The sequence below is a fragment of the Xyrauchen texanus genome, chromosome 14 (assembly GCF_025860055.1).
Source record: "Xyrauchen texanus isolate HMW12.3.18 chromosome 14, RBS_HiC_50CHRs, whole genome shotgun sequence".
Taxonomy (NCBI): domain Eukaryota; kingdom Metazoa; phylum Chordata; class Actinopteri; order Cypriniformes; family Catostomidae; genus Xyrauchen; species Xyrauchen texanus.
In genome coordinates, this window is record NC_068289.1 from 7445101 (window position 1) to 7468864 (window position 23764).

Genomic DNA, 23764 nt, shown 5'->3' on the forward strand with positions numbered 1-23764 from the left:
TTACATTATTTGTACTTATGTATAGTCTCATACCTTCTAGGTTCTTTTTGGACAAACTTGCATTTACATAACTATTTTTAAAGGTAGGACATAAAGTGCTGCAGACCCCACAAAGCCACCAAATCAGTGTATTCCTGTACAACTACCAGACACAAAAACACACACATACATACATACATATATATATACATACATACATACATATATATATATATATATATACACACACACACACACAACAATACATCATTTCGGGGATGTGAAGAATTTCTTTTTGCCTGGTTCATTTCTTGGTTTGCTCCTAGAAAGGATAGGGCATTAATTAATTCCAAAATAATAAACAAATCACAATTCAATTGTCACACAGAAAAAGTAGCTTACTGGTTATTGAAAGCACCACCAAAGTTCTTTATTCGACCCTTGATTGAGCCACTAGATGTAGTTTTAGTGCATTTTCTCATCTCAGGGGAGGTCAGGGGTTTAAAAAGCTTATCTGAAAGACATACAGTAGTGCGCAATGTGTTGACAACATTTTTTAAGACAAAGTCAACATCTATTTACAGTCTACATCTTGAAGAGAATTACATTGGATTATAAATAACGCTACCAGAACCAAATGTGTGTAAATTATTGTTCTCATTTGGATGTTATATTTGAATGTTATAACACCTGGATATACAACATGGGCACTGATGTGTGTACCTCTGCTTGTGCTTGGGCAGGCACTGTTTATGGACTCCACTTTAGGACAGTTGACCTGATCTGGCTCCTCGACTAAAAGGCCTTCCCAGAAATCTGAGGGGAAGGACAGTAACCGAGCAACTACCTGTTTTGAAGAGTTCAAAATTGCCTAGATGAAACCAAAATATTTATGCCTGAAGATATTTATATCACTTTGTCTGTTAATCTGCTGTACAGAATGACGAAACAGACGTCACAAATGAAACTTGATTTTGCTATTAGAAGTAAATGGAATAATATAATAACAATAATAATATACATACACTTGCATATAAATATACAGATTTTGCTGTTTTGGAAGGAAATTAGTAGCCTACTTCAATTTCACCAAAGTGGCATTCAACTGATCACAAAGTATGGGCAGGACATTACTGATGTTAAAAACAGCACAATCACTATTTTCTAGATAGGCCCCATTCCCAGCAGTCATCACTCCAACACCTTATCCTTGAGTAATCATGCTAAATTGGTACTAGAAAATCACTTGCCATTATATCAAACACTGCTGAAAGCTATTTGGTTTGTTAAATGAGACTTAAGATTGTCTTTGTGTTTGTTTTTGAGTTGCCACAGTATGAAATAGACTGGCATGTCTTAGGTTCAATATTAGGTCAAAAAAAGAAACCACGTTCTCTAGAAGCTCATCAGTCAATTAATGTTTTGATGAATGAATGCTATACACTGCTTGATATTGACAAAAAAATAAATAAAAAAATGAAGATTTCATACAAAAAGGTGTACACTACAGTCTTCAAGGACAACGGGATCTAACACAGACAGAAAGAGATGTGGAAGGCCAGATGTACAACTAAACAAGAGGATAAGTACATCAGAGTCTCTAGTTTGAGAAATAGACACCTCACATGTCCTCCGCTGACAGCTTCATTGAATTATACCTGCTCAACACCAGTTTCATGTACAACAGTAAAGAGAAGACTCAGAGGTGCAGGCCTTGTGGGAAGAATTGTGAAGAAAGGCACTTTTGAAAAAGAAAAACAAAAAGAAAAGGTTAGAGTGGGCAAAGAAACAGACATTGGACAACATATAATTGGAAAAGAGTGTTATGGATCTTTACCCCATTGAGCTTTTGTGGGATCAGCTAGACTGTAAGGTGTGTGAGAAGTGCCTGACAAGACAGCCACATCTATGGCAAGTGCTACATTAAGCGTGGGTTGAAATGTCACCCGAGTAACAAACTGACAGCTAGAACAATGTTTCCCAACCACTGTGCCATGAAAGATTGTCATGTGTGCTGTGGAAAAACAAGTAATTTCAGGGATCCAAACTCCTCACTTTTTGGAGAAATTCACCGTTTTGAAACCATAATTGGTCACTTTTGAGGAATGATTAATGTACGAAAGTGAGTGATATTTATACGCGTTAAGGGTCTTCCACATGACTCACATCAGCGCTGCAGAATACATTAAAGTCTATGAAGTGACGTCACACCAAAGTGTTTTTCACACACACGTTTTTGCTTCATCAATGTCTTTGAGAGTATTAAGCAACAAGAAATATTTAAAAACTGTCCAAATTTGTGACGAGACATTGAATGTCTCATTTATTTTAATTAAATATTACCTTATCGTTTTGAGTTGTCAATTGAGTTCCGTTCAGTTCATTTTTGACGTGTTTTGTTACTATTTTAATCGTATTTGTTTTTTGTAATATTGCGTTGTTCATGTTTTAGTGGTCTCCGCTGTCACTGCGGGGGAAAATACATTCATCTGCTTTATGTGATGTCTCTGTTGTTCATCTGTTCTCTTCATAAATATATGCATAATCTGCCATATGCTTGTCCTGTAAATTCATGATTCAAAATTTAAATGTGAATTAATAGCTTTTATTTTCAATGTCTGATTATCATTAAAATATGAAAATTAAAATGACGGGTAATCGATTATGACGGAATTTTTACAACCCTGTATTTTATTCTATAAACTACTGACAACATTTCCTCCACATACCAAATAAAAATATTGTCATTTAGAGCATTTATTTGTAGAACTGGTCAAAATAACAAAAAAAATAAGATTTTTTTCTCAGACCTCAAATAATGCAAAAACAAGTTAAAACATGTTTCTAAATAAATATTAACTTGGGAAGAGTTCAGAAATCAATATTTGGTGGAATAACCCTGATTTCCAAACACAGATTACATGCTCTCTACCAGTCTTTCATATTGCTGTTGGGTGACTTTACGCCACTCCTGGCCCAACAATTCAAGCAGCTCTGCTTTTGTTTGATGGCTTGTGACCATCTTCCTCTTGATCATATTCCAGAGGTTTTCAATGGGGTTCAGGTCTGGAGATTTGGCTAGCCATGACAGGGTTGATCAGGTGCTCCTCCATCCAGACGTTGATTGACCTGAAGCAAGTTTTCTTCCAGGATAACCATGTACGTGGCTTGATTCATGCGTCCTTCACAAAAGACGAATCTGCCCAATTCCAGCCTTGCTGAAGCACCCCCAGATCATCAGCGATCCTCCACCAAATTTCACAGTGGGTGCGAGACCCTGTGGCTTGTAGGCCTCTCCAGGTCTCCGGTCTAACCATTAGAGGACCAGGTGTTGGGCAAAGCTGAAAATTGGACTTGGAGAAGATGACATTACTCCAGTCCTCTACGGTCAAATCCTTATGGTCTTTTGCAAACATCAGCCTAGCTCTTCTTTGCTTCTGTTTTTTTCTAGCTTTGCACGATTTCAGCCCTGCCCCTAGGTGCCCGTTTCGAACCGTCCTCTCCCGTGCACCCCAGCTGCCATTTGCCATTCTTTTTGTAGGTCATTTGATGTCATCCTACGGTTGTTGAGTGACATTCAAATGAGTTGGTGGTCATCCTGGTCAGTGGAGAGTAATTTCTTCTTCTGGTCTGTAGATTTGTTGTCCCCAGTGTCTGCGGTGATCTTGTTCTTATGTTGCCTTTGAAATTTTAAGGATGGAAGCAACTGATTTACTGTATCCCTCTGCCAGTAAAGCCAGAATCTAGCCCTTCTTTTCCTCGCTGAAAACATATCTTCTCTTTTGTCATGGTCAATATTTATTTTTTGATTCCAATTACTTTTGAGGTACTACTAGCAATGTTTTTGCCACCCAGCTGGTCCTATTGCAAGAGGATAGTGATGACCACAGTAGGGTCCCTCCCGACTATCAAAATAGAAATCCTGACTATAAAAATAGAAAGCTTGGAATAAAACTAATTTTGAATTTATTTTTTAATTTACACAATTTGACATTTTTCTTAATATTATAACATTAAATTGTTATTACTTTAAGTAGTTTAACCAATTTGATAATTATGTAAATAGAAGCCATCCAATATGACTGTTTAAAATGCTACAAAATAATAGTAATAATAATAGTAATAATAATAATAATAATAATAATGAGGTAAAATATATTTTGTTGAAACAGGCAGGACATCACATCATGATTTACTCAAAAAAGAAAAACTCACTTTGGGCTGGGTGTTTGTGTCCCTCATAATAGTCATGGGAGAAGGTTCCAGAATCCCATGTCCAATGATAGTGGGCCCAAACACTCTGGCCAAGTTATTCTGATTCATTTGACACACTGGACTCTGCATAACTCTGAGAAACAAATTAGTATGGTTGCTGTTTGTGGATGCACAAAGTAAAAAATAAGAAGTTAGCATATGTGAGCATCTTACCTCTGCAAATGCAGCATTAGGAAAGCAAGTGTATCCTTATTGGGCAGTGGCAGCTCTTTGATAGCCTGTAATAACATTTCTGTACATTTGTCTTCATCTGCCATCTCTGTAAGTGATAACATGACTCGTATGTATGAACCAGCCAAATCATCAGATTCAATTACATTCTCTAGCTAGAGCAATGTAACATTATAGACAAATTAATCACTTCAACTTTGGCCTTTAAGAATAAAGAACATGGATCAGGTACGAAAACACCTGTAGAAGCAATGTATTATGAAGGACTTTCTATCATTTGCATGCTACAGCCATTTATGACTGAGAAAATTAGACAATATAGCTCTACCCATGACATCCAATCCAATTTATAATTTAAAAGGGAGGTACTTTACCCTGGAGTCATCCATGGTAATCCATGAGGGATAGAGTAAAAAAAAGAAAAAAAAAAAAAGAAAAAGACATTCTGCAGGAATAATAGCAGAAAGACCCTGACTGATCCTAAATCTACCACTTACCCTCTATTCAGCAGCAAATAGGCTGAAATTAAAATGCTGAAGACGACAAGCACTGGTTTGGGAGATAGTGTTCGACATTGATTGTTTCTGAGTCATCAGGGACTTGTCAACTATATCTCAAGTAATGGAAAAAAAATACCCACCCCCTTAAATGAATGAGAGTATAAATCCGGCCTTATGCCTCCGGCATACACAAGCGTTAGTATCCACCCTCTGATAAATTGCATTTTCTCCTTATAAAAGACAACCCTTTTTCCAGACACCTCAAAGCAAACAAAAGTTTGAAAGTCAAGTTGTGACCATTAATGCGTTTTCAGAAGATGTCACACTCAATGATATGGTTAAAGAGTTATACAGTGAGAATAGAAACTCTGGACAGACAGGTCTTCCATTGATTTATTGACTCTCATACCAATTTATAACTCAGGGTTTTTCCAGCATTGACATCTTATTGTCAGCCAGTGATGCCAAACAGCATTTGGTTCTCATATCTGATCGCAATGCGCAAGGCTGAATATGCAAAAATCAGACATACATATTAGAGCTACTGTGGAGGTAAATGTATACAGTGAATAATAACTAAAGGCTTGCTTAATCTCAGTAATCACCATGTTATAGCATTATTATGGCTGACTCTAGTGAACTTCTACAAATGACATTGGTAAATTAAACCTATTGTGTTAGAATGATGCTGCATACAAACCGCTAGGTACTGTAGGTGTCAGTGCAAGTCTATGATGAGACCTTTTAAAAAAATTCTGAGTGCAGCTTTAATTTATGTCCAATCCTTACACAAACCTAACGTATAGCTTCAGAGGACTTAGAATGTAGTGTACAAGTGGTATAAACTGACAAGTACTGTAATTTTTGGGGTTGTATGGAAAAGTGCACCAGAGTATTCTGCTAAACATCTCCTTTTGAGTTCAATTGAAAAATATAATATGGGTTTGTAACAATATTCGAGAAAATGACAGAATTTAACTGGATTGGATTAGTATTGGATATTTAAACTGGCACTGAAAACTTGTCAAAGTCAGTCCTTTAAGGACTGGAAGAACACTCTTTTGTCAGTAAACAGTTAATTGTTGCCTTAAAGTCAGATTTAAGTGTGGTTTATTTAAAAATGACAATTTCAAATCCATCCTCAAACCTACCAGAAGCCTCCATAAATGCTTTGTGAAGTTTAAATGTTATGAGCGGCTCCTTTAGTTTCCTCAGGAAGTCTTTGAGGAGTCCACAGACAGCATGAATCTCATCTACTTTGTGGAGCATCAACGGGCCTTTGCCACACAAATATTTCTCCCTCAGTTCCTTCACCAGCCGCTCTCCTCCTGGCACTCTGTAAATACCCTTCTACATACGCCAGTCAGACAGAAAAAAAAAACTGTTGAAATGTAACACTTGTAATGTACTTCAATTTGAAGAAATTAATTTCTTAAATCAAATAAAGCTTTGCCTTAAAAGTTGTTGATTGAAAATGTCAATCAATCAAAAATGTCCCCATCAAGACTATATTTGCATTTTTTGAAGGAAATACCAACACTATGCTTGCAAGGCAGCAAAAGCATATTACAGTTCTTTACTTCTGCATAAATAATGCATCAGAGCTGCTTTGCTGTTATCCTGTAAGTAGCATGTCTTTTTCTTTTTGTCAGCAGCACTCAAGAATCAACACAGCTACTGTGTGCAATGTAAAGGCAGGTATAAATGGTTAAACTAGACCAGTCACAATTTATAATGAAAATAGATGCAAGAAACACCAATGACAATGCAGCATTTAAGTTGACAACATACTTGCTTTTCGTTACATTTTAATTGCTGAAATGTATCAGTGCAATTCAATGAGAGATTTTCAAAACTTTAATACTCTTAAAAGAAATAGTTTACACAAAAAAAAAAAAAGTGTCATAATTTACAAAACGTCATGTCGTTTCAAGCCAGAATGACTTTCTTTTTCGGAACACAAAAGAATATCATGGCCAATCAGCAGTTGATAATAACTCACTTCATAAAAGTAGTTTTTGTGCTCCATATTCAAAGTCCTCTGAAGGTATACAAAATTCATTTTTAGTGATAATATGTTGCACATTCATGAGTGTTTCAAGAGAAACACCATTCACAATGGCTTGCGTGTACATGCAGTACAATAACTTTATGATATTTTTAAAGTGAGTCACTATCATCTGCTGTTGTATTGAAAAGATGGACTGGGATATTCATAAAATTTTATTTTGTATTCTTCATGAGAAAAAAAAAGAAGCTAAAACAATTTTGGAATAAGGGTGAGTAAATTATGACAGAATCTTCTTTTTTGAATGATCCATTCTTTTAAAATTATTGAAAATGCCCAAAAATAGCACAACTATGGATGAAATGTTTATTTTAAATGGTTTGGTGAAAATTATATTAATTTAAATAATGCATTGACTTATCAATGTTCAGGAATGTCAATAGTACTGCCTTGCCAGCACTGCAATTCTGATTTCCATTTGTTGAAAATGTAACATTAACAAAAATAGCACCACAGACGCTGAAATAGTCTTAAACGGTTAGGGGAAAATTGTTGACATTATTTAAATGATGTTGAAGAGTTAATAATATTCAGGAATATCAATAGTAATTATGATTTCCATTTACAAAACTATCCCCATGTTGAAATAATATTACTATACATTAAGAAAAACAAACCTCTTCAAGTCCTCTTCTCTCAATCTCATAAGCACACTGAACGATCAGAGAGGGAATCCTGGGACGTGTAGATGAAGCAAAGCCTTCTAAATTCTCCTATAAAGAAAATCCAAACCATTTTAATGGATCATCTCAACATGTGAATGTGTATGTGCACTATGAAGGGTGAATACCTCTTTGGATCGTGCTGATCCATGTGCAGTAGGACTGCACTTCTTAAGACAAAGGTGTTTACACTCAGGATGGCTCACCACTCGACAGTCTCTACATTTTACAGCGATCTTCCCAAAGCGAATCCTCTTCCCACATGGTGTGCACGTCTCTGGACGAATCACCTAGAAAATACATGTTGATCCAGCAGCTCTCAAAAGCACTCATGAATGGGGGGGGGTGGAAGAAATACCAAAACACATCCCCGTTGTAAAACTACCATCCCCTTTAGATCAATTTTGTCACAGATCACTTGGAAATAATCATGCAAGTAAAATATAACATTTTCTACATTTTATAAATAACAGATTTTATCTTTACAGATTGAAAATATTCTGCCAGGGAGAAACTTTAGTCACAAAATCTTGAGAGCAGGAAAGCTTTCTCTCCACTGCAAAAAGATGCCGGTTTTCTGAAAACACTGGCAAACAGGTTTGTCGAACTTAATCGATGACCTCCACTGAAGGGAATGCAAGTTTTGCACTCTTTCAAAAAATGACCAAGAGAACAATTCAAGAAAATATTTGGTCTTTCTTTAAAAAGAAGAGAACAGAAGGTAAGGTATTGGTATGAGGTGTGTACAACATGTACATGGTTTCAATTCAAACCATTTTCAGGGTTTTGCCAATAAAACACTTGTGTGTAGAACAATTTTTTTGCACTATGGTTTAAGCATCCTTCAGAGAAACAGCCCAAACTTCCTGTACTAGTCCGATTATTGGAGTAGAAAACAAATGTGTCTGTGACAGTGGGGTGAGCAATCTAAAAAAATTGGATTCTTTTCACAAAATGCAATAACAGAGTGTAACAGGGGCATATTATGGCCACGTGTCCTAACGGTTTATGAAGTGATGCTCATTTTTGTCCAGACCTATTCAAAAATGCAATTCACACAAACCATTTACTTAAAAAATACCTCTGCTATATTGAGCAAATTTACAATTTAAAGTCATATTGATATTTTTACTTGAAGTCATGTGGTGTCCAGACACAATACAAAAAACAAAAGTCAACGTCTCATTAAAAGCTAAAATTCCTGAAAAAAGAACAGTTGACACAACTAGTGCAGAATAATCTGACTTTGATTTGGTGGATAAAAGTGTTTTTAAACAAAAGTCATTGGGTGAAACCAACATAGTAGCCATTTTGTTGTTTATGTTAACAATAAAACAGAGCGGACACCATTAGACACTCAAGACTGAGTGTGAAGTTTAAAAAACATTGATATTTTTTGTACAATTTAATGAAAAGGCAGACTTTGTTCAAGACATGTGGTGGAACCCTGAAAAAACTTCTTGATATTCTTGACTCATTCATAATTATTATAAAAAATATATTTTTACCTTGAAAAATGTGTTTGAAAACTTTTTGGGAAATTAATGATCAAGTTGTTTATACTCTCATGTATTCAAGGTGCAATGAAAGCATTATAATACTAGCAAATGTTTTTCAAAAATGAATGAAACCAAATTAGACACAAAGATTACATTTCAACAGTGTTTTAAAATTCATTTTTCAAAGTTTTTTTTAATAACATGATGAATAGATGAAATCTAAGAATATTTGAGACACATTTTAATACCAGGTAAACGTTAATCTGTCTCAGCTGACCACGGTTCAGACCACGCATCACTAGAAATGAATATTAATACCAAGCTTACATTAAAAACATGTTGAAAAGTATTACGTATGGCCACCTACTGTTTTTTGCTGGAATACATGCTGCAAACTTTTATCCACAGTAGGTGTGAAGTCCTGAGGGAGACTGGGCTCGGGGGTAGTCACCTCCATCTCAACAATAGTCTCGGCCTCCAGGACCTCACAAGGTGCCCACACAGACGTTTGTTCTGAATAAAAGAAACACGGTTAGTTTGGGAGGATTAGAAAGTGTCATAGGAGACTGTAGCCTATGGAATGATTTTCCGGACATTATTCAAAAGGAATTGCAAATTGTATTTGCAATTGCGTTTTCAATTTGTGGACGCATAAAATGTGACATAATCCAAACGCAATTGCAAATCGCGCAATTACGGTTTGCATTTTCGTTTAAGCGAACGCACAGTGACTGCCAGATTTCAAATGGAAAAGCAAAGTCCGTTTGCAACTGTGTTTCCCATATCTTACGAGTTTTGGCCCTGTCATATTTAAATAGCAATTTCAATTACCACATCTGCTTTTTCACTTTCTCAGCGTCGCGTATGTAGCCAGCCAAAACTCAAATGGAATACTAATTCCCTTAGTATTTCCATTGATGCCTTACACGGAAACCTGTCAATCAGGGTCAAGGGTGGGATTATGCTATGGGGCGTGTTTGTCTTGGGAAGTGACGTCACTCACGGTCGACGGTCAAGAGTCATTATATAAACAAGCATTAAAAGTAATGGACCAGAAATCTGTAAGATGGATCACTGCATCATTCTAAGGAAGCATAATATCTTGAGTTTTGACAGTTTTGTAAATTTTTCTTTTTTAAAACTAATTTTTAAGTGTGTGAACAACGTTGCACCAGAAATATTCTGTCAACTAGTACATAAACAAAAGAGCGGAATAAGAACTAGAGGCACAATAAGTGGAAACTATAGCTGCAAAACGTAGAACAACATTTGGTCAGACATCATTTTCAGTAAGAGGCATACATTTGTGGAATGCATCTGAAATTAAAACATTGACAGACTTCAAGGTTTTTAATACACATTTAAAGCAATGGCTGAAACTGAAACAACTTTGTGAACACTGACTGTACAGGACATAACACAATGCATACAAACATAATGTTGCATATGTGAGCACGCACAGACATATGCACACTTTTGTGTTCTTGTATTGTTAAATGTGTCTAGACTTTGTTTTATAGTGACTTCCACATCTACTTAAGCCCATATCTTATTTCATATATGGGATGTATTTGTTGTATGTATTTTATTAATTATAAATCTTAAACTCAATACTCTGTAATTTTTGTTTTAAATTTATAAGCCTAACCAGGGACAGGGGTTGCAAATTAGTCATGGCTAGAAACATGTATGCGTGGCATCTACTTTGTATTCTTTATAAAGCAATGTTCTATGCATTTGTCCCTGTCAAATAAACATTAAAATAAATACAAAATAAATAAAGAGGTGATGCCCTGAACAGACGCCGGTTTATTTGATCTTGACGTTTCTTCCCAAGACAAACACGCCCCATAGCATAATCCCACCCTTGACCCTGATTGACAGGTTTTCATGTAAGGCATCAATGGAAATACAAAGGGAATTAAGGTGCGTACACACTGCCAGCGACATCGCGCGCGACAGCGACTCAATACCATTCATTTTCAATGCGAGCACAGCGACTTCCGCCGACACGAGCTGTCGCGACCGTTGACGCGTCCAGCGACGCGACAAAGTTGAGAAAAGTTCAACTTTGGAGCGACTAACGGAAGCGACAGCCAATAGGAGAGACGACGGGAGAGCTCACGTGATCCTTCTCTCTCTCTCTCTCTCTCTGTAACGGAAAGATGGATGAAAGGCTAATTCTTGCTGTTAGAAATTTTCCAGTGCTCTATGATATGTCTCTTCCCACGTACAAGGACATTTTAAAGAAAAATACTGCGTGGAAAGGTGTATCTGAGATCGCGGGGATTTTATGGACCCAGACAGACTGACATTTGCATTTTCGCCGCAGATAAACAGCCACTCTGGCAAACAGCACGACTTGTTTCTCATTCATCTTTGATATAAAGCATTTTATGTACTGATTCCATTTATATTTAGTCTTTTCCCTCCAAAATGTTTGTTTTTAGTGGCAAGAAAAGAGATTCGCTGTCAACAGCAATGGAATGACATCCGTGAATGTCATTTATAAACGTTACTAGGCAACCAGTAGTGGGAACACCCACTAGCGATTTCACCGCCAGCCACTGGCGACCTGCAGCGATAAAGTCGCTGGCAGTGTGTACGCAGCTTTAGTATTCCATTTGAGTTTTGGCTGGCTACATACGCGACGCTGAGAAAGTGAAAAAGCAGACGTGGTAATTGAAATTGCTATTTAAATACGACAGGGCCAAAACTCGTAAGATACGGGAAACACAGTTGCAAACGGACTTTGCTTTTCCATTTGAAATCTGGCAGTCACTGTGCGTTCGCTTAAACGAAAATGCAAACGGTAATGCGCGATTTGCAATTGCGTTTGGATTATGTCACATTTTATGCGTCCACAAATTGAAAATGCAATTGCAAATACAATTTGCAATTCCTTTTGAATAATGTCCGGAAAATCATTCCATAGTAGCCGCTGAGCTTTATTTACCGCCAACAGATGGAAAATGTTCATTTCTGAAAGCTCTGGATGGATGTTCTGGAGTCTCTTGAGTGATGTCTATTACCATGTGAATCTGCCCTCCACTCTCTGGGGTAGAGACAGACGCTTTCACAATTGTCGTCTCAATTTCCTAAAAAAAACAAAAAAAAGCACAGACGAACAAACATAAAAATCCATTTGAACTAATAATCCTTTCTCAAAGAATCAAAGACCCTTAGGAGCATAACACTTGGTTATCTAGCTCATGTCCACATTCAATGAGGAAAATAGGACAAGAAGTGTCTCAAAGTGCCAAGTGATTGGTTTCAGCAGAGTGGGAGTGATATGAGACTCATGGAGGACATGGTCTACTGCTGTTTTCATTTGAGCAGTGTGGTGATAGTAGGCAATATGATTGCAAGAAACAGGTTGAGAAACTAATGACAGATAAATTGATGAGAAAACAATATCTGCTTTATTGAGAATGACCACATTTTAAATACTTAACTCACGGTGAAATGAACAAATTACTCAATTGCCTTTTTAACAGTTCTGTAGATGCATTATGGCATCTAGAATTGTCATGATTTTAAAGGTGCATCAAGTAATTTTGTTCATGCGCTGAACGATATGGTCTAGAGGTCTGAGTCCAGCATCACACAAAAGAAAAAACATTTTAGTTACCAATTCCATAGTAAAATTGTTTATTTGCAGTCAGCCATGATTAAAAAGGTACTTCAAGTGATTTTTTTTATTTATTAAATGTCATGCAGAAAATTTCCTTATGACCTGTCAGATATCATGGAAACATCACACGGTCTCTGTAAGCCCAGTTTGTTTAGCTAATCAGAAGACTTACTGCCTGTCAATCATTGTTGAGGGCAGCCCATACAGTATATGCTCGTATTTGTGCCTTCTTAGTTTCCCGCTCCCGCGAAACACTCCCCCATCTTTCTGCTCTAAATACAATGGTGTACAAGTATGTCCGTGTGTGTGCGCACCTTTAATTTATTCCATTAGCAAGTGTCGAATTTAAGTGGGGTTACCGAGATAAATGCAAGTATTACTTAGTTGGTCCCGCTTCATGAAATATAAAAGTTGTTTTATGCTAAATGTTTTCTAAGGCAACTGATGAGCCTGGAGTTTTCACGTGTGGGTGTATATAATTTAAAGATATTTCAGAAGTACTAAACCAATAAAACTAAACAAAGATTAAGTAGTTCTTCCCCTTTCAGCAATTTGTTAGCAGTGCACGCAATGTACAATTGTGGACATTTTTATGGATTTCGAAGCCTCAACTTTCAGGTGTGTTTCTCTTTTGGTGCATTCGTATACACAGAGATCCTTGTATGCATTTGCTTGCTTCAAAAAATAGAATCAATAATAAGAAACATAATAGTAAAATCATTCATCTCCCAACCTTCTCCACTGGTCGAGCACACAGGAGATCTCCTGAACGGCTGACTCTTCCCCGTTTCTGCATTGGTGGACCAACACTTGGGCCCATTGAGGAACGCTAAAAAATGAACCGAGATGAAGTGGACAAACACAAAACTATGATAATTACTATCAATTTACAACAGGCATATTGAAATATAACTTTTACATATGTGAAATGGACATATACAATGTGTTAGGGTAAATGGATTCAAAATACAAAGCAACAAGTATCCAAAAAAAAGATACAAGTACTACTTACTCTTCTCTCACGAGCTCTTGACTTGAGAGGCTTAACAAATGCTGAGCTGTCCAAGTCCTAGAAATCATATCAGACAGATAAAAATAATTTTAGGAACAAATGTTATGAACTAATTTTTATTTTCATTCATAACTTTCATGTGCATGCACTTTGCTTGTGTCTGACAATCATATATCATGAACAAAAAGACTAATGTGATGCATTACCAAATCATCGTCGGTTCTATCATAACTAATGTCAGAGTGAGACAGGAAGGAGGACTCATCAATCACAGATAATCTGATAAAAAAGATGATGGAAAACAGCATTGTGTTAGGTGGGAAAAAAAACTCAGATCAGCATGTGTGTGCTAATTGAAGAGCACACTGCCTGTTCATGTACCGTTTCCCTCTGTGCTGTGGGACACAGGCTCCTCTGTGACTGAAACTAGTCAGCACTGACCTCTGCTCATCATTCAGACAGGCACTTGACTTGCTGTCATGCACAAGAACGTCACATATCAACTGCATCTGCCGTTCCTGTCAAATAAATTAATGAGAGATAAAGACATTGCAAGTACCCTTAATGAACTACGCTGCCATTTGAATGGTCAGCAGCAATAAAAGAACAACTTCATAAGCACATCAACACCCATATTTACAAGAATGATAGTGGCCTTGTCACCAATGCTGCCCTCAGCCCATCTCAGAGTCCACACTTGTGTGTAGAATATGGAGCCTGAAGTTGATCATTTCAGCAACATTAGCATCCACAACAGAACTGCAAAAATTGTTTTCCAACTTTTGGCCAGAAACACAGATAGCCCCATTCCAAACAAAAGGTTGAGCCAATGTTGCTCCAGTGTGTCAGACTGGTTGGGTTTTAAAAGTACCACAGTGTTTAAACATTTCATATAAATAAACCTTCAAATGGCTCAATTCTATTTGCCGCTGCATATTAATTGGAGATGTAAAAAGTATTTTAAAATAAATGGTAAAAAAAAAAAATATTTCAGCTTTAAATCATGAGGAATTATGTTTATTTGAACATACTACTATTGTGTGAAAAGAATTGCAGGGAGACTGAATGATTCCACCTCCTGCAGTATGGTTATAGAACTATGGTTTTTGGCTCAAGGAGATTAAATTAAAGTAATGTCATAACTAACCAGGCACTGGTAGTCCGCCTCGGCTTTGTAGCGTTTCTTGATCTCCACATCCAGCTGGTTTCGAGCATGTTTAAGTTTGACTTCCAGAGCAGCTCGAGCCACATCTGACTTCACCAAGAGCTCCTTGTGTTTTTTCAACTCAAGCTCTGCATGCAACCACTTCTTTCGGGCAGCCTCAAAGTTCTTCACCACCTCAATTAACTCTTGTAGATAAGAGACAACCATTGGTAATATGACAACATGGCTTCATACTGGTCCACATTCTATTTCATATCTTTTACATTTGTGGCAGCACAAATGGTTTTAGCGAACAAGTGTTAGCTTGTAATGTGACCCCATCTGTAAATCAAAATGTCATTTAAACCTGGCTTTCAAATGTGCACTTAAATAGCAAGAGTGAACTTCTACAGTGTATAATATATATATATATATATATATATATATATATACACACACATATACACACACACACACACACACACACACACACACACACACACACACACACACACACACACACACACACACACACACACACACACTTCATAGGTAAAGGTGCACACAACCATTTAAGCTGAATCAAAGTGCAAACATATCGTTTACAAATAATACTAATAAATGTGACATTTATACCTTGTTCACAGTTTGACGCTTCTTCAATGGCAAGCCTCTGCAAACACAGACTGAGAATTTCTTTAACAAACTGATCCCCCATGGTCGTGCCTGTTGATGAACTCAAACAAACCGCTTTAACTGCGTCACGTGAGTGTTTTAATGTCACATGGACGTGTTTGAACACTTGCTACGGTGGGAACGCGCGCGTTTTCTCCGATTCGCTCCGATTGGATCTGGAGTGGCGCTCGAGCAGTTTTAAAATATTTGTAAGACGATCGGCTATACAAACACTGTGCTTGGCAAACAAGTTCGGTTAATTAGCTATTGATTGATAGATTATTATTTTTTTATTCTTATTGAAAGGTAACAATTTATAATATGTAATATTGCCAATCTTTTTTTTTTTATTTTTATTTTTTTATTGTGAAGGCAAAAAAGTTAACAATTGTATAATTAGACATATAAAGGCAATAATAATAGAAGAAAAATAAATAAAAAACCCAGGATTTTTTTTTTTTTTAATAATAAACATACAAAACTTAATATTTGTCCTGGTTCACGGTTCATACAAAAATGTCATCATAATATCATAAAAAAGAAGAACATTTCTTATTCATGAGCAATTTTAAAGATTTTACCAAGTACACATCAACTAAGAACTCAGTGAGCCTGGGTAGCTTTTTAAGATACCTCTGCTTGTGCAAATACAATTTTGCTACAAGAATAAAACTATTTACTATACAAACTAATGCTCTATCCTCATGTTCAAAATAACAGATAATATCTTTAATGCAAAAAATATAATTTTTATCAATTGTAGAAAAACAATAATCACTCAGTTCACACCAAAACTTCGAAGATATATACTACAAGGCTTTCACTTTCATTATTACAAAAAGTACACATATCGCTTACATCACAAAATTTTGCCAGGTGTGCGTTACATGGAAGTAATATTGCCAATCATATTACGTTAAGGTTGACAACGTGACACCATCCATCCATCCATCCATCCATCAATCCATCCCTTTGGTTTCACCTGAACTAAGGTAGGAGCTTTTTTACAATAAAGTCCCAATGATGTAGTTTAGAAAATGTATGTAAAGAAACCATTTTGTTTGCCATTTTCTCTTTCATTTGTAATTGCATGTGGTAATATTTACTCTGAAATGCTTCTCAAACATTACATTTAGGACCAAGATGACTGCCTTTTTTATTATTATTTTCTCTTCATTCACATTCTTACAAGGCATGTTGAAATTTTTATTTGTAATATTTTTTACTGCAGTGGAAATCAGGGTGGGGTTTGTATTTAAAACTTAGTTAGACTACTTTAAAGCTATGAACACTTCCACCATTAATTCTCAGGAATAATGATACAGTTCATATTTACATACATTAGCCTTTTGTGACAACATGCCCCAATAGTGGGGATTTGCCACAATAAAACCTTCTCTTCAAAAAAATTGACTTGTAAGCATCTGATCTATTTATATAATGACTTTTCAGCTAAATATAAATGATAAAACAAGTCTATGAAGCACAAAACAATTAAAAAAACAAAAATATTATACCACTAAAACTTTGATATAATGTTAAAATATAAAATGTATGATAATATTAGAATTTATTTTAAAGGAGAAGGTTTTGAACTAGCTGTTTGAAAACAACAGATACCAATGCTTAAGAAAACAAGCATTTATTGGACATTTGACTCAAAGCCTTATAGCTACTGAGATATAGCCATTGATTTTATTCTTACTAGTGCCATCTTTCATTTTTGACCGAAATGATAACGAGGCTTTCAGGAATAGACTTACAGTCTCTTTAATGGGTTGTAATGATGATTTGGACCATCTGCTGATGAAACATTGAAAAAAATCTTTACAAAATATTTTAGTAGACTAAACACTACAGGAGTTGTGGAAAATGAGATGAGATTTCCACAGGACAACCCACTGAAGAGAATTTAAGTATCTGTCACAGCCTCGTTTTCACTCTTATAAAAAAACAAATATGATGCTAATGTGAATAAGGTCACAATTTAACCAAGCGACAGCGAGTCCCAATCTTCTTGACAGTTTTTGGCTGTGCAGTATTAAGCTTAAATCATCAGCAAATCAAGAGCAACTCATGACATGAGGGGCACTAATTCAGGCTTTTAAAACTACAGATGTTTGACTCTTTTGTTGCTCTCATCCAAGGACAGAGCTGGGTCAAAGTCATGCTATCAGCTAGAGCTGCTGAGATACGTTTAAAGTGCATAACTCTTACTTTAATGCCAATCCTGATTATAACGGACCCTAACCCATCTTTAGTGCTCATTAAGGAGGAGTTTTCACGGCCCCCGTCCACACTGGCCAGGAGAGGGCAGTCAAGGCATTTTGTAGTGGACTTTCAGCATGCCGCACCTTCACTATTTATGGCTGTGTGAGATTGCCAGTGATGTAAGGTTGGTGTTTGAGCAAAGCTTTGTTGTGTTTGCTTTACTCAACACTGTTCACAAGAAAATAAGCTTCTCTGTGTATAAAGGCCTGAGTCTCCACTGCAAATGCTCTGTTACACAAATAATGGGTTCTGCTGCCACTGGAGTCACTTTAATTTAGCACCCTAAAAAATCTTATTACAATCATTTTTAACATGACTGCTTTGAGCATAGGAGATCAAGAGCGGTGGTGTTTTGTTGGAGCGAATTCAATTTTGTAAGAAATAAAAGACTTGCAACACCAGGTCTTTCTCATTGTTGAAAGTTTAACTGGCTTGTGGGGCCATGGTCACTGTTTGTGCAATACTGCATTTGAATTTTAGTGCAATCTGAAAATGTCATGGGTATCAAGATTCATCCTTTGCATAGCAATAAATTCAGTGGTGTTCACTGCTGATGGCAATTTAAAGGAATAGTTCACCCCAAAATTACAATTCTGTCATTTACTCACAATCATGTTTTTCCAACCCTAGGCTATATGACTTTTTCTTCTGTTGAACACAAAAGGAAATGTTAAGCAGGATATTAGCCTCAGTCACCATTCACTTTCATTTAATCTTTGTTCTATATAATGAAAATGGGAGAGGGTTGGCTCATTTAGTTAAACTCGTTCGTTTGAATTGTTTTGTGTGAATAGCCAGTTTTATTAGAGATTAATATGTAATTTTAAATTTATGATTAGTCAAATTAATCACCCCCACAATTTTTTTAAACCAAAATCTTCTAAAAACATTCATATTGCTCAACTGTTTTCCTTATATAGCCTATGTATTTACCCCATCCTCTTGTACGCAATTGTTAATTAGGTGGAACTCTACAAAACAAATAGCCTAGATTTCGAGAGTTCTGTACATAAACATTTAAAAAACAATTTATTGTCTCTTGGCTAATATTAATGTTTGCTCTGCTGTGCATTGGCTCATTAGGGAGCTTATTGCCTTTGGCTGAATATATTCACAGCTCAGCCGTTGAGACGCTAATCTGAAATGCATAGATGCATGTGTATGATACTAGTCCCTATTTAGTCAACATGGTTTTACTAAATTAAGCATTTCTCTCATTAATTATTTACTCAACAACCTAGAGAGCCATTTATTCTGAGCGAATAATTTTTTCTCCAGGAGTGCTTGATCCGAGATCCCTATTTAACAAGCCTGCTCTCTGGAAAAATTGGCCTAACAAGCCAAATAAATAAATATTTTTCATCCTTTCATTCTCAATCACCTTTTTGCCTATGTATTTTTAATCGCTTTCCACTCTTAATTAATCTACAAACAAATAGAGAAAAACAAAAAGTTTGTCCAGTCAGAATTGATTCCTTGATGCTTACAAGCAAAGTGTGACAACTGTTTCACAAATCGCATGTAAGAAGCTGCGTCTGAGTCTGAGCTCCACCCCGTCAGGCCTTCAGAATTTCCACAGAATCCCTCAACACTGCAAATGAACGTGCAACTAAAGTCAGATTGTCAGATTCACCAACATCTTGTTGGGTGTGGTCTTTAGGATATGTCCCGGTCGAGGCCTTCTAGCTGCCCTTGAGTGACGTAATCACGCTTTAAGTGATGTACGTATTTCAAGAGTGTAAAACACAAGATCTTACTGAGGAGTTGGCTGTCACTGCCTCATCACCACTGAGAAAGATCTTTATGGATTAAAAACGAGATGTTCTGCATGACCGTGATTGCTTAATTTATTAAACTGGAAAGGAGGACTGATTTTCACTTCAAGTAAATTGGTAAGTGCTTTTTGCATTGTTATATCAACATCAAGAGTTTTCTAAGTGTAAATTATGCTGCTGGAACATTCAGTGTCGGATCAAGTTTTGAACATTAGTGCTGCATTCCATTCAACTCGGAAAGTCAGATTTTATAACTTCCTACTAGGAAAAGTGCAATGGAATGCATCTTGAAGTCAGAATTACAACTTGTAGGCTCGTGCAGAAATTCTCAACACATGATGTCACACAAACATGTCGACACTCAGGGAGATATACAAAGTAAGTGATAAACATACAATTTATTAAGTAATATCAATAAATGAGTTTGTTTCTACATTACATGACATTAAAGCTTGTTTAACAAATGCTTGCAGAAACAGGTGTATAAAACATGGTAAATTATAATGTATTTTGATAATCATACACCTGAAGCACAAATGCTGGCGCTGCAGCATTTTTTATCAGTTGGGTTGCTAGGAGACATCTCTAATGAGATTCAAACCCCTGCTAAGCTAACGGGAGCGTTGCAGTTTTGAATATCACGGAATAGAATGCATTTATGGTCGAAGATATCAAGTAGGAATATGCCTTGTCCAACTTAAATGGAACACAGCATAACCATGTTGAGGCGGCTGTGGCTCATGTGGTATAGCGGATCGGCCACTAATCGCAGGATTGAATCGAATCCTGGCCCACACGACTCCACATGCCGAAGTGTCCTTGGGCAAGACACTGAACCCCAAGTTGCTCCCAATGGCAGGCTAGCGCCTTGCATGGCAGCTCTACCGCCATTGGTGTATGAATGTGTGTTTGAATGGGTGAATGTGTCACAGTGTAAAGCGCTTTGAATACTGTTAAGGTTAAAAAGGTGCTATATAAGTGTAGACCATTTACCATTTTACCGTGTACTAGGGCTGCAATGTCGTATTGCGATTATTTTGAAAAATATTGTGATTGCGATTTGAACTGCGATTATGATGGTAATGTTTTCCACATGTTCAACTGCAAAAAGGCTACTGGGGTTTTCACACTTGAGCCCTCTTAAAAAGAACCAAACTGAGACCTTTTTTCAGTTCACCCACAAACAAATAAATATGTAAACAGTGAAACAAAGCCTCCTTCATATCCAAATGTTACCATCCACCGTGTACCTTTTTTGTCCATTTTGTGATGGGGTCTCAGCCCACTAATCATCAACTTGAATATTAGGGATGCTCCAATCAGGATTTTTTTTTTTACATCCGATACAATCTCCAATTTTCTTTTCATCTCATCAATTGATGCTGATCATTTAACTTTTTATCAGCAGCTCTGTCAAAACTGGTTATATGTAAGCTTTCTGCTCAATGTCACTGTTAACTACATTTCCCTGTTGGTAAAACCATAGTTGTTGCCTAGTGTTTGCATCAAAAATAATGTTGGTTGATTGAATAATGCAATAAACACAAAATATTATTTTTAAATATAAATGTTACTCTTTATTCTAGGCCTTAAAAACTAGTTGGCTAATACAAATTTTTTCTTTACTGTATATAACATAGTCCTAAAGAATGAGGCTTAATGTCAAACTAAAGTTGAACTGATAACCCATTGGTGTAATTCAGTTGAAAGTGAAAATTTTGGTTTGTTTGTCACCATTTAATTGAATTATTTTTATTCATTATTTTATTATTTAATTTAGTAATGCATTATAGTATAGTAACTAAATATTTAATATAGACGTATTATATGTACGATCCTTTTTTGATCCATGTTTTTAATATGTCAATTGGTATTACTAGTTAGCTGTGACATAATGTATGATGCCCAAAGGCATAGGGTGTCTTATTCATTGTGAAACTGTGTTTTCTTTATTGCGTGAATCACAATGAAGGCCTAGACTGCACGGCCCGCCACTAGTTTCACATATACATAATATGTGGTGCCTTATATTTGTTTAGGCACAGAAAAAAGTTAAAGCTGAAGTGTGTAATTTGTGCACCACCAGTACCACCAAATGACAGTTGCAGAAATAATCACTGTTTTCAAATTGATTCCAGAAAACTCCCCTGTTTTCAATTGTTTTTTTAAACAGATAGTCCCATCTCAAACTCCCGGCATTGGTCGAGCCAATGTTGCTGTACTGGGCAGTTGGGACGCTCAAACAGTTTTTTTAAGTGACACAGCCTGTATATTTTTCAGGAAAATCTGCTTTTTAATGGCTCACTTATAGCTATTGCATTTTAAGCTGGGATAGGAGAAAAAGTTACACACTTTAGTAAACAGACTGTAAGGGAGTCACACAGTATGAGGGAAGGAGGACACTGGGACAGGATGTTTCAGGTCTCAGGTGAGCTTCGGGGTATCACAGTCACAACTGGCACAGTAACTTCTTCAGCTTCACAAACTCTTTAGCATCACAGGCGCCTAGTCACAGCCTCTTAATCATCACAAAGTCTTTATCACAACTCTTTAGCATCACAAACTCAGTAGCATCAGCACGAGTCTCTCATGCCAGACTCTCTCTCTCTCTCTCTCTCTCTCTCTCTCTCTCTCTCTCTCTCTATCTGGAGTTTTGTGTTCCTTGCCAGTCTCCTTCAGCTTGCTCACTGGGGTTATAAATACAATGATTATTTAATTACCTATTTTTAAACACAATTCACAATCGTATTTTATCAAACTACACAATGATGACTCAGACATTATAGAGATTACAGTTTTATCTTCTGTAAAGCTACTTTGATATGATTGACACACAATGTGTGTTGTGCAAGGTGCTATACAAATAAAAATGACTTGACTTGACTCTCTTGACTTATATGCCGCTCTCCCCATGCTCACTGGAATTAGAGACAGGTGTTAGACATAATCTAGCTCAGGTGTAAGCGCCCTTACCGCTTTCTCTCTCTCCGGAAAGAAGCTTGGCCACACCCCAGCTGCTAGATATCCCCACCGCCTGACTCAGTCCAGGGAGCCATCCGGCCTGTCTAGCACCCCCCCCCCCCCCCTTTTTTTTCTGGAAAGGAAGTCGGTGACAGGCATTTGTGCCTCCGGTCTGTGGACCACCTTGAATTTAAGGGCTGGAGAGCCAGACACCACAGGGTGATCCTCGTGTTGGTATCCTTCTTGCAGTGGAGCCATTGGAGTGGGGCGTGATCTGAGCAGAGGGTGAAGGCCCACCCCAGCTGGTAGTAACGGAGAGTGAGGACCACCCACTTGATGGCCAGACACTGCTGTACTTTGTTTCCCTCAAGGATAGCTTGCGGCTGATATACACCATCAAGGGCTCCTACACCTCCACCACCTGTGCGAGCACGGACCCCAGTCCCTTGTCTGAAGCATCCGTCTGCAATACAAAAGGGAGAGAGAATTTATGTGCATGTAAATGCGGCCCCTGGCAAAGTTCGGCTTTACCCTGTGTAATCGCCTGTTGGCACTGCTCTGTCCAGTGGAACGTGTCTGGAGCCCCCTTTTTAGTGAGATCAGTCAGTGGAATGGTGACATCTGAATAGTTAGGCACAAATCTCCTGTAATAACCAGGCAGGTTGCAATCACTGCCGCGTTGTCGATTTGGGGACGCACCTGCCCATGATCCAAATTAAACCCCAGATACCATACCTCCACCCGCCCAATCGCACACTTCTTAGGATTTGCCGTGAGCATCGCCTGTTGCAGCAAAGCCAGAACTGCCCTCATATGCTGCATATGCCGCTGCCAATCATTGCTATGAATAATGATGTCATCCAAATAGGCAGTGGTGTAAGCCAAATGCGGTCTGAGGATTCGGTCCATGAGGCGCTGAAATGTGGCCGGAGCCCCAAACAAACTGAATGGAAGTGTCACAAATTGGTGTTATCCGGAAGGTGTGGAGAAGAAATTTTCACGAGAAATTGGTGTCAAGGGGATCTGCCAATAACCCTTGGTCAAATCCAGTGTCGAGTAAAATCGAAGTCTCACATGTGAAAACAACCACCACGAGGCATCAGTGATAGTTTTTATTTCACCTCTAGAGGCCGCTCTC

General features: G+C 37.2%; 1 protein-coding gene across 1 annotated transcript; it reads right to left on the minus strand.

Annotated features, from left to right (window-relative positions):
- Positions 1–246: 246 nt before the first annotated feature.
- LOC127655107 (rac GTPase-activating protein 1-like) lies at positions 247–23439 on the minus strand. The gene is made up of 19 exons (XM_052142734.1): positions 23357–23439; positions 23158–23270; positions 22924–23089; positions 15581–15681; positions 14948–15150; positions 14182–14318; positions 14007–14079; positions 13801–13857; positions 13522–13617; positions 12111–12252; positions 9522–9667; positions 7784–7945; positions 7611–7706; positions 6077–6275; positions 4408–4513; positions 4195–4327; positions 703–826; positions 382–493; positions 247–301 (listed from the first exon to the last, which is right to left on the minus strand). The coding sequence occupies exons 1-19, from the start codon at positions 23437–23439 to the stop codon at positions 247–249; spliced, it is 2304 nt and encodes a 767-aa protein (XP_051998694.1).
- Between the last annotated feature and the right edge of the window lie 325 nt (positions 23440–23764).

Excerpts from the sequence above, each read along its gene's own strand:
- LOC127655107 (XM_052142734.1), bottom strand. The coding sequence starts at position 23,439 with ATGAGGGCAGTTCTGGCTTTGCTGCAACAGGCGATGCTCACGGCAAAT. Across the intron at positions 6,276-7,610 it reads AGAGAAGAGGACTTGAAGAG|AAGGGTATTTACAGAGTGCC; the intron begins GTTTGTTTTTCT and ends TGGCGTATGTAG. Across the intron at positions 4,514-6,076 it reads AGCATTTATGGAGGCTTCTG|AGATGGCAGATGAAGACAAA; the intron begins GTAGGTTTGAGG and ends TATCACTTACAG.